Source organism: Argentina silus (assembly GCF_951799395.1).
Source record: "Argentina silus genome assembly, chromosome: 14".
Classification (NCBI taxonomy): domain Eukaryota; kingdom Metazoa; phylum Chordata; class Actinopteri; order Argentiniformes; family Argentinidae; genus Argentina; species Argentina silus.
The window spans coordinates 1,661,297-1,673,687 of record NC_139668.1 but is presented as its reverse complement, the minus strand read 5'-3'; the positions used below and the strand labels follow the sequence as shown (position 1 = coordinate 1,673,687).

The window sequence follows — 12,391 nt, the reverse complement described above, 5'->3', positions numbered from 1 at the left end:
CAGTGCTATCTATCAGCATATAACAGATTCCTGATAAATGCTAATAAATGACATCATTGTAAACCTCTTAAAGACAAAAGAAATGCAGCATCAAAATAAATACCAACATGTGGTAAATCCTTCCTCTGTTCTTCTTCTCCATAAATATAATTGATTTAACCATATGGGATCTATTATACATATTTAATCTCAATAATACATAAGACAAGAACCTGCTGTTTTACCAACAAGTCGATCATCAGCCCTGAACCAACTTTACCTATTCATAACTACCTCTAGTCTATAGATGACAGAACTGAACAGAAAACACAACATTTGAGAAATGTCTAATAAATGACTTCAGAGGTTAGTGCCTTCAAGCAATATGTCTCATGGCTCCTCATAAATATTAATCTCCATAATTTGACATTCCATATTGATCCTGTTCTCTTACCACATTCATTATACTCTTATATGTACCAGGAAATCATCAACTTAAGTTGTAATTGAAGTACATTGAAGTACAGACTAAAATACTCACACTCTTGTTGATAGTGATTTGTATTTTGTACTTTGCCACATTGACTAAAGAGGTCATTGCCACGTATCATTCCAAGTATTTTCACAGAGAAATGGGTTGACTGACAGGAGTCTTTATGCTCAGAAAGAAAACCAACAGAATTCACAGTGTAGGTGTAGTGACTACTCTCAACTACACAGTACATGTTTACGACATGAGATGCATTTTGGAGAAGAAAACCAAACTGGGCGTTTCCCTGCCCCCGAAACACAGGTGTCTGCCTGGCTGTGAGTCCCCCCTCAGAGGTAGAATCCAACGGTCTGTGGGTCGCAGAGGTTGGGTAGGGTGTCGGTGCAGGGGTGAGGACTGTCACTGGGTGTAGAGCCATTCTCATTGGGCAGGAGACAGCTCCCTGCGTAGGCCACACTGGTGTTGTTGAGGAGGCAGCCATTTTCCAACTAAAACGAATAAAGGGAAAAACAGTTAGTGTTGAGAGGCACACAACATCGATCATATGACCTTGTAGACTTTGTGTTACTTGATAAGAGCTGAATTGGATCATCAAATAAGAGTCCTGTATTGGGTTGGGTACCCACAGTTCCCCACGATTAACCCGCTAAATTAATTTGCGCATAGATTTTTGGTATATAACCCTGTGGGTCGGTTGTGGTCCAAATCCAAAATCATTTAATTTCATTCTGTATTGTGTCATCAGAGTGCAGCCTGAGAGAGACTACTTGTCCTGTCCCTCTCCTACTTCTGTGAAAAGTTTTGTAAATTAGTAACATCATTATGACAACGACAATGTTACTTTCTCTTCGTTCATGGGGAACGGGTCAGGTTTTGGGTTGTGGTAGCACTGTGCCGTAATGGTGGGTTGTGAAAATTGACACGTGCAGCACCCTACATCAAATAGAACCATATTTAAGTCACTAACTGCCAAAGAATTCCAGAACACACACCACCTAGAGTGCCAAGTGTTTTATGTGGTATTTACCTAAAGTATTTAGCAACAATACTTTAATTGGCTACAAAATGAAGCATCAAAATGCTTGCATTTTTTGTGAATAAAGTCACCCTTGGCACTCTAGAATGATGAAAATTTTGGCGATTTTATTCACCGTCATTAAATGAGTTAACAAAAAGCTCTCTGCTGCTGGGATTTGGTAGAATGAGAACAGATACTGTATGACAGTAACTACATTACATTACATAACTACATTAACTACACTAAATCCTCTAAACCCAACAACAGCCAATGCAGATAATTATGTATAATAACTGGGCAAATAATAGCGTAAGGTAAAGGATGTGAAGAATTGACATAAAACAAAACAAAAATAACAACAACCATCAAAACAACACCACTATGAGCTCTTTCTGTGTTGGTGTGATCACTGACCCGATCACATAAAGCAAGTCAGGCAGAGAACGTGGGGCAGCAGATGTTTAGTAGGCTAGGGTTGACTGGGGGCCATGCAGTCATCAGAAGAGAGAGAAACACATTAACACAGCCAAGATAGAGTGACGTCTTCTCCAGAACTAAATCACAAGTACTGACTGGAACTGCACAGCATCTATAAAGAGGGTTGGTTCTTCTCAACCTGGACCAATGTTTGTCTACCATACATGTTGATGAATCATTCAAAACAAGATGGCTTCTTTAGTTCACACACATTTTAAGACCACACAACTGATATGTCTTCATACGGATAATCAACAGTACAGTCCATTGATGTGAGAGTGTACATGCAGACCTACTGTATGACGAGGGAGTCTCCTCAGTGGCTGTTGGGACAGCTCCTAACATCGGTTAGGAGCTGTTGTAATCCTGCTCAGTGTGTCTAACAAGATGAGCTGGCCATCATCCGTCTATAATTCCTAATACATACACCTACATAGGCCCCCCATGGGGTAGGCCATTGAGCACCTTTAGTGCTGGCCAAAGCTAACAAGGGTAGGTCAAACCTTATCTTTTGTCCTCTGCCCCCAAATCCCCAAACACCTCCCGGGGTCAACAGCACCCTCTGTGCTTCATTCAGTCCTGTGGGATAACTGTCGGCTGTGGTAGAACGTGACAGAGAGTCTCACTGTGGCTGTTCTTTATGAGGTAATGATGATGGGCATGATTTTTGGTCAGAAAAGCTCATGCTTGACTGATCAGCGAGGCTTTATTTTCCTTTCAACTGCGATTGCTGACCCTGAAGGAAGTGACAGTGAAGGCAGAGTGGGAGGTAGAATGCCCGTCTCATTTGTGGGTTAGCCCTGCTCATTCATTTACCGCTGCCTTCCACACCGTCGGCTGTCCCCTTCTCTTCTCCTGTCTTTGTCTTTCTCTCCACAGAGAGACCAGTACTCTATCGTTTGATCGATCTTGAAAACGTACTAAAAACCACAGCAACAAACAACATCATGATCTTGATATGATCTTGAGAGCCGCCAATCAAGTTTTAGGCCAAAACATAGCACAAAGACTGCATTATCAAATTATTTATTGACCTACTACTGGCCTCTGACACCAACTGTCTCTGTCCTTGTACTCCTTGACTTGAGTGCTGCATTTAATACAGTTGATCACCAAATTCTATCACAGAGACTGGAGAAACTTGTGGGGATCTGTGGGTCTGCTCAGTCTTGGTTTAAATCATATAAACCAAGTAAACTCACTAACAGATACCAATTTGTACACATCGATGGTGATTCATCTGAACATTGTACTGTCAATTATGGTCTTCCACAAGGCTGCTTTGGGTTACTTTTACTTACTTTTTTGGGGTTACTGTTTTCCCAATATACAGTTAGGTCCGGAAATATTTGGACAGTGACACAATTTTCATAATGTTGGCTCTGTACACCACCACAATGGATTTGAAATGAAACAATCGAGATGCAATTGAAGTGCAAACTTTCAGCTTTAATTCAAAGGGTTGAACAAAAATATTGTATGAAATGTTTAGGAATTGCAACCATGTTTATACACAGTCCCCTATTTTCAGGGGCTCAAATGTAATTGGACAAATTAACATAATCATAAATAAAATGTTGCCTGAAGTCTGGAACCCATGAACATCACCAAATGCTGGGTTTTCTCCTTTGTGATGCTTTGCCAGGCCTTTACTGCAGCTGTCTTCAGTTGTTGTTTGTTCGTGGGTTTTCTGCCTTTAGTTTTGTCTTCAGCAAGTGAAATGCATGCTCGATCAGGTTGAGATCAGGTTATTGACTTCCGCCATTGTAGAATATTCCACTTCTTTGCCTTAAAAACTCCTAGGTTGCTTTCGCAGTATGTTTTGGGTCATTGTCCATCTCTACTGTGAAGCGCCGTCCAATCAACTTTGCTGAATTTGGCTCAATCTGAGTAGACAGTATATCCCTAAACACTTCAGAATTCATCCGGCTGCTTCTGTCTTCTGTCACATCATCAATAAACACTAGTGACCCAGTGCCATTGGAAGCCATGCATGCCCATGCCATCACACTGCCTCCACCGTGTTTTATAGATGATGTGGTATGCTTCGGACCATGAGCAGTTCCAAGCCTTCTCCATACTTTTTTCTTCCCATCATGCTGGTACAGGTTGATCTTAGTTCATCTGTCCAAAGAATGCTGTTCCAGAACTGGGCTGGCTTTTTTAGATGTTTTTTGGCAAAGTCTAATCTGGCCTTTCTATTCTTGAGGCTTATGAATGGTTTGCACCTTGTGTTGAACCCTCTGTATTTGCTCTCGTGAAGTCTTCTCTTTATGGTAGACTCCTAGAGAGTGTTCTTCATTTGGCTAGATGTTGTGAAGGGGTTTTTCTTTACCATGTGAAGGATCCTGTGATCATCCACCACTGTTGTCTTCTGTGGACATTCAGGCCTTTTTGTGTTGCCGAGCTCACCATTGCGTTCTTTTTCTCTCAGAATGTATCAAACTGTTGATTTGGCCACTCCTAATGTTGCTGCTATCTCTCTGATGGATTTTTTGTGTTTTTGCAGCGTAAGGATGGCCTGTTTCACTTGCATTGAGAGCTCCTTTGACTGCATGTTGTGCGTTCACAGCAACAGGTTCCAAATGCAAATGCCACACTTGGAATCAACTCAGACCTTTTACCTGCTTAATTGATGAAGAAATAACAAAGGCCCAATAGCCCACACCTGTCAATGAACTGCTTTTGAGTCAATTGTCCAATTACTTTTGGTGACTTGAAAAAAAGGGGCTACATATTAAAGAGCTGTAATTCCTAAACCCTTCCTCCAATTTGAATACCCTCAAATTAAAGCTGAGAGTCTGCACTTTAAGCCCATATTCATTATATAACTGTAACTTCATTATGTTTTGGTAAAGCTAAAATAACAAAAAAAACATTGTGTCAGAATCCAAATATACAGTGCCTATAGAAAGTCATCATACCCTGTGAAATCTTTACCTTTTGTCACATTACACCCTAGAAATTAAAATAAATCAAATATAACTTTTTGAGCTGTATGTACACATTATAACCCTCATCATCAAAGTGAAAATAAAAATTTTAAAGTAAAATTCTGGACAATTATTAAAAATTAATTAGTGAAATACCTGGTTTGGTTAAGTGATCAGCCCCTTAGAGTATACCATTATAAACTTTCTCAGGTGCAACCAATCAACTTCCAGATCAAACACCAGACTAATTGCCCCCCACCTGACATCAATTGTAGTGGTTTTGATTACTTCAGAATAAAACCAGCTGTTTCTTGAAGATTCCACGACTAGAAGTGCATGGTTCTGCAAAGAATTCACCATGGTTGGAAAAGTACTTTCAAAAGGCCTCCGGGCTAAAGTTGTAGGAAGGCACAAGTTAGGTGAATGCTACAATTTTTTTTCGAAGGGTTTAGCTATCCCTCTGAGTACCATTCAGAGCATCATTAAGAAGTGGAAGGCATATGGCACCACCAACACCTTGCCTAGATCAGGCCGTCCGTCCAAACTGGATGACCGAGCCAGGAGGACATTGATCAGAGAAGCTACCAAGAGGCCAAAGGCAACTTTGAAGGACTTACAAGTCTTTATGGCTGGGACTGGTCTGTCTGTGCATGTGACAACAATCTCACAAGCTTTACACAAAGCTGGCCTGTATGGCAGGGTAGCAAGAAAGAAGCCTTTTCTGAAAAAGTGCCACACTCAGTCTCGTTTGTGCTATGCAAAAACACACCTGGAAGATTCTGTTGCCATGTGGAAAAAGGTTTTATGGTCAGACGAGACTAAGATTGAACTTTTTGGACTGAACTCCAAGCGCTATGTTTGGCGAAAACCAAACACAGCACACTACCCAAAACACACCATACCTACTGTGAAGCATGGTGGTGGCTGTTTCTCTTCAGCGGGGACTGGGCAATTGGTCAGGATTGAAGGGAATATGGATGCTGCTAAGTACACCCAAATTCTTGAGGACAACTTGCGTCCCTCTGCTAGACAGCTGAAGATGGGCAGATCATTCACCTTCCAACACGACAACAATCCTAAACATACCGCCAAAAGAACACGCAGTGGCTTAAGGATAGAAAGGTGAATTCCTTGAGTGGCCAAGTCAGAGCCCTGACTTAAATCCGATAGAAAATCTGTGGATGGAGAGCAGTCCATCGCCGATCACCACGGAATTTGACTGAACTCGAACAATTCTGCAAGGAAGAATGGGCAAATATTCTCCAATCTAGGTGTGCAAAGCTAGTAGAGACATATCCAAACAGATTGATGGCTGTAATTGCAGCAAAAGGTGGCTCTACAAAGTATTAAATCAGGGGACTGATGACTTTTCCAACCCTGTTATTCTTGTTTTTCATTTTTTATAAATTTTCACAACTGTCGCCTTTTTTTTCATTAGTTTGATGTTGTATGGCTAAATTTGTACATAAAGCTGCAAAAAGTTTTTTTTAAATGGGTTTTGATTTCAGGCTGTACGACAAATATAATAACTATTTCAAAGGGGTATGATGACTTTCTATAGGCACTGTATATGGACCTAACTGTATGCTGCCCCTTGGTAATTTAATCTGTCATCATGGTGTACATTTTCATTGCTATGCAGATGATATGCAACTTTACGTTGCAATGAAACCTGGCATGCGCTAACTGTCTAGAAATCCTGCGTGACTGACATTAAATTATGGATGGCAAATAACTTCCTCTTGAATTGTTGGTCATTGACCCAAGACATCTGAGGTTGAAGTGGTGCTCAATTTAGAGGAATGTCTAGTTTCCCCAAAAAATACAGTCACAAATCTTGGTATTATTATGGATTCTGACCTCACGTTGAATGCTCATATTAAGAACACGTGCAGAATAGCTTATTTCCACCTACGCAATATTGCAAGAAAATCTCTTTCACGACAGGATGCCGAAAAATGTATTCACATATAACATCAAAACTCGATTACTATTATCACATTAAGTCTGCAACTAGTCCAAAATGCAGCTGCCAGACTCCTCACAAGAACCAGAAAATGCGATTATATCACCCCTGTTCTATCATTATTGCATTGGCTACCAGTAAAACAGACTTCAAGGTCTTAACGGTCTCATACCTGAGTATTTAGCAGATCTGATCAACTCCTACCAACCTACTTGCACGAAGGCAGGGCTTTTTCTTATTGAACTCCACTTCTGTGGAATAGCCTGCCTGGCCTTCTTAGGGGGTCAGCGACAATTACAACTTTTAAGACTAACCTCAAGACCCACCTGCATATATCCCTAACTCTAACCCATAGCAACTCCCCCTCCCCACTTCCTTTCCCCATTCCCCATATTGAGATTATTGTGTACCCATATGCATTAATTTATGTATATGATGTATAGTGTGTTGAGACCTTGGTGAAAATGCACTTTAAAACTAAATAAACTTGAAAGTTGAAAGTTGAAACTTGTCTGGAGTGGAATTGCTCTGAGGAATTGTGACTGGGACCCTTGTGTACTGTAGTTGTCTGACAGGACTATGAGACCAAAGAGACAGAACCATGTTCTATGTCTATGTAGAAGGCATCCTGGGGCAGCCATAGGAGCAGACTACTGTCGTCTATAATGTCCAGGCTTGCAACCTTCAGGCGTTCCAGCCATGCCTGGGAGCCCAAGGCCTGTACACTATGTTTACATTGAGCTTTAAACAGATGGAATGTGACCTACAGAACAGGTCAGCGCTATATTTCTAAGCAATAGCATCAGACCAGGTATTTAGGTCAGACAGCAGCAGTAAAGATACAGAAACATGTGTTTATACTGATTGCAGAGAGCCAACCCTGGAGGCTCTGACAATAGTGACTAGAGAGTAGTCTATCAACATCAGTAGAATGTGCTGATAGGGTGTGGTCTGAATGTTTTGTGACTTTTCTAACTGAGATATCCCTCTAATTCACTGGCTAATTCAAAAGATCATTTAATGGTATGGTAGGCAAAACATGAAGCCAGTGGACTCTGATTTTAATCCCATAGACAGAAATATGTCAATATAGCTTCATGAAAATCAATTCAAATGTATTCTGTAAGTACTGTATTTCTATATACTGTATTTCTACGGTACAGATGCATACAGTAAGTAAGCCTACTTTACAATATCCCAAAATAAACTGAGCTGTGTCTGGCTTTTCAGGATTTAAATGAAATGCTGCTCATGTTATTATATGCTGCTTGAGTTATTGTTGACCGTATTGTGTTGTAATGCTCATGAGCCAAAGACAGCTTGTCAGTACAGATAACCCCATAAGAAACCTACTTCACTACATTCATAGATTCTTAGCTGCAGTGAACTCGCTCTCCTCTCTTTAATTGACAATGCATGTCTGTTCACATCACCACTGCTGAGATTGAATGATAGGGCAGTCTACACTGGCCTGTGGCCCCATTTCACATGTTACGCTGCATCAGAGAAAAATCACTTTCATGAAAAATGATGGAAATTAAATAATGCAAAACATTATTGTCTTCTCCACAGCCCTCTGATTCCAGGTTATCAAAGAAGGACAGAACAGTCACCTTATGGCTGAATGTGTGCTATCAATGATGATGGCTAGCAGGTAGTTTGCCATCAAATGGAACCACACTCTTCTACACCTGAACATTTACCAACAAACATAACCACCTAAAACCTACTTCTTCATCCTTGCTTACCTTGCTGCAAGTGGCATCTGGGGAGGCTGGTGTGTCAAACATGCCGTAGGCATCCAGAGGAGGCATGTTCTGTGGCTGGGAGAGGCCCATGATTTGCTCTAGGGAGGAGTTGTGAGAGGGGCACTGAGAGAAGCATTTGGACGGGTCCTGGGGCTGCTGCTGCGGTCTCTGATGGCCCAGTGGGTAGGAGGGGGCAGCAGTCACCACTCCTTGGTACTGACCCACATCTTCTACGCTAACGCCATTCATGGCAATGCCCACATTTGGCGTGTCGACCATACTGTAATCCACGTGGGTGACTCTGCCAGTCTGTGAGAGGGTAGAATGGCCGTTGAGGCAGACTCCGTTCGCTGTCACTTCCATCTGGTCCTGGTAGCTGTAGCCCTGCCATTGGAGCTCTCTGTGACTGTGCGCCCCGTTGAAGGTGGAGCTGCTATCACCACCTCTCTGCTTGAAATGGCACTGAGACTGGAGCTGGACCAGGACCTGGTTCTGCTGCTGCCACTGCTGCTGCTCTAGCGGCTGCTGCTGCTGATGGTGGTGCTGCTGAGGGTTCTGGTGGTGGTGTTTGTGGGGCCCCAACTGAGAGGCCTTACCGTTGAGCAAAGGCTGTTGCTGCTGCTGCTGCTGGTGGCAGTGGTTGTCCAGGTCCATCTTGGATCCCCAGTGGCCATTGTGGACCCCAGTCAGCGTGTCTGGCTGGCTCAGTGTGGGGACCTCAGCCTGGGAATGAGGGGGCCAGGAGTCCGCTTTCTTGTGACCAGTCTGGGCTGCGTTGAGATGCTGCTGCATCTGTTGTGAGAGCTGTACGATGGGCGGCTGATTGAGTGGCCTGTGGCCGGGTACCTGAGGGAGAGTAGGTTGGGGTACAGGGGGGTTGGCCTGGGAGTGGAGGTTTGGGGCAGAGGCAGGAGGGTGGGGCGGTGGTGGGGGTACAGAAACACAGCTACCCCCTTGGTCCTCCTCTGTCCTGCTCTCTAGAGAGTCGTGAATGTAGGAGAGGATCTCGTTATTGGTGAGCAGGTCGTTGAGGGAGGGGATGTAGTCCGGGTCCATCTCCACGCGGATCATGCGCTCATCCAGCAGCAGCAGCTCCAGGTCCTCGGCGTTGAGGCCCAGGTTCTCCAGGGCACTGAAGAGCTCACTGTTGGAGCATGTCTCATCACCCTCCAGGGACAGGGAGTCCAGCGTGGCCAGGAGAGGGTCAAAGCTGGATAGCTCACTTTTGGAGCCAGCCACACTGTCAGGCACAGCGTTCCAGCTCTGGCCCCCCAGAGCGGCGGTGTAGCTACTGCTATCCCCCTGCTTGCTGAACAGACTGCTGTGGAAGGACATCTTGGGCTCGACGGCGGGCTGGCACACGTACACAGACTCATCCTGCCTCATCAGTGCCCCCAGCAGGGAGCTGGGGTCCAGGCTGTCCTTGGAGTTTTTGTCTAATTTGCCCTTTTTGGATTTGCTGCTCTTGCCTTTGCTCTGGATGGAGTCAGAGAAGCCATGGATAGGGTAGCTAGTCTGGTAGAGCAGGGCCTCCCCCGTGGCAAAGGTGAAGGGCAGGTGCATGGAACGCTTTCGCAAGTGCTCTCCTCCCTCTTCCTCACTAGAAACAGAAGAAGCAACACTTAACATGAAGTTGTCCTTATACCTGTGTAGTAACACTGTAATTACTCTAGTAACAACATTGTGAGAATGCTATTCCACTATGTATGCACTGGAACTCTGACTGTATACAGGAGAATGCAATATAACATTAAACCCAGGAAATCCTTTATCCTGTTTATTGGGTTATGGGATGGCGGTAATGGTGTACTTACACCAGGGGCCTCTGGGTGGCGATGATGTAGTCAGACTTGCCGTTCTTGTACACAAGCCTGGCGTTGGCTTGGACCCACTTCCAGCGGTTGTCCTTTGTGAGTAGTCTGAAGACCGTCAGTCCGCTCTCTCCCGTCTTGATCACTGGAATCACATGAGACAGAGGATGTTTTAGAACTGAGCACATGAACAATATGCACAATGCACATACTCACAGTACATGCATGTAACCATGCATGTAACCAACCCTACACGCTTTCTACACAAATATTGCTGCTGAACACATGCACGCACGCATGCACACACGCACACATGCACAAACACACACAGTCTGAATCCCTTTTCCAAATGGCCTATTGTTGCCTTTGCTATGTGTGTGTGTTGAGGCAAAGATCATGTCAGAGTTGCTCAGGTTGGTTGTGGTGAACGGACACAGGTGTCAAACACTGTAGGCCCATTGTTTCATCGTGCCAGTAAAGAGCAGACACTGTATCGGTGTAGCCTCACACCAAATAAAAAACTAAAATGGCATGACAGTGTTATGTTACTGTGCATAAGTGTATTGTTACTATAAAATACTTAAAAAAAAAAAAATTCACCCACTAATAGGGAAAGTGAGCTGGGATTAGACTGATTTACCCTACTGATGATGTGTTGTTGCAATAGTAATCCTTGATGAGAGAGAAAATAAATGTAAATAATAGGTGTTAAAAAGGGGGAGAGTTGGTGAGTTTATCATCAGCTGTTTTTTACTCCACATTTCTCTATAATGTTAATGGATGAAGATGCACTGCAACTCTTCTCATTGTGTCTGTTTCAGTGGCCACAGAGGGACCTTGGATCACCCATGTGTCCTACAGAGCTTTCCAACAGTTCTCTGACAGTTTGTTTGTGAATTCACTGTCCAGTTATGTCAACCTGCTGTCTGCACCGCACGCCTACACTTCCTCCCCAAGGCCCTGATACTAAATCAGATTGTCAGATCTCAAGCTTTTCTTTGAGCTAACAATTGTACTTCTGCTTTTTCGTGAGGCCACTTATAAGAGAGGATAGGCCTAGTGTAAAATGTAATATTTGTGACATCACAATGGAAAGGCACAGTAAATATTGGTGCAGAATATCACTGCCCTATGGTGTCACCTCCTGTGTAACATCAGACAGACTGTACCAGGATATTACCCAGTGTCAGCCACCAAGCTCTATGGTAATGATTGTTTTTAGAGTGTGGTGATGCTAATTCTAATGTGTTCCATGGTTGTGACTACAGGGTCATTGAGTTCAGATGCTAAGTAGGACACTGCTGCTGAATGACTGTTCACTCTACAAACAAACAACAGAGAAGAGATAGGGTTTATTATGTCTGCCACTGATAATCTACCTGCTATACAGAGCTCACTCCCATTTGGAATAAGGTTGGCAGCACTGTGAGGGTCATGTTCTTTAACTTCTCCAGTGCATTTAACACCATACAGCCCTTACTATTTGCGGATAAGCTGCTGAGGATGCAGGTGGACTCCCCCATTGTTTCCTGGATTATGAACTACCTGACCAACAGGCCACAGTTTGTACGGCTGCAGGGATGTGTGTCAGACTGGGTGGTGAGCAGCACTGGCGCTCCCCAGGGGACAGTTCTGGCTCCCTTCCTCTTCACCCTCTATACCTTGGACTTCAGGCACAACACAGATACTTGCCATCTGCAGAAGTTCTCGGAATGGAATATTCCATGATTCATTAAAAGGTGGTGGGGATGTCATAGGAAAAGGCTTACTGCGGACGTGGTTCTCAGCACAGTAGAGCATATCAGCTGCATGGATAAACTGATATCCAGAGCCTCGAACCCGCAGCTCAGCCTCAGTGTAGCCCAGCACGATCTTCCCCCTACAATGACAGACATTCACAACAAAAACATTAGAAAAGAATACTCAATAACACCAGAATGCAATAACACATAAGAGCACAAGGCAGTGA

At 43.7% G+C, this 12,391-nt stretch overlaps 1 protein-coding gene across 1 annotated transcript in view; it reads right to left on the bottom strand.

Annotated features, from left to right (window-relative positions):
• Positions 1-798: 798 nt before the first annotated feature.
• Positions 799-12,391, bottom strand: part of ahr1b (aryl hydrocarbon receptor 1b) — a gene marked incomplete at both ends in the record, with an annotated part of 53,731 nt that continues 42,138 nt past the window's right edge. The window contains 5 exons of the mRNA XM_083684997.1: positions 799-957; positions 8,612-9,054; positions 9,208-10,211; positions 10,426-10,567; positions 12,192-12,301. Coding sequence (XP_083541123.1) covers positions 799-957; positions 8,612-9,054; positions 9,208-10,211; positions 10,426-10,567; positions 12,192-12,301 — 1,858 coding nt within the window. The remainder of the gene's footprint in view (positions 958-8,611; positions 9,055-9,207; positions 10,212-10,425; positions 10,568-12,191; positions 12,302-12,391) is intronic.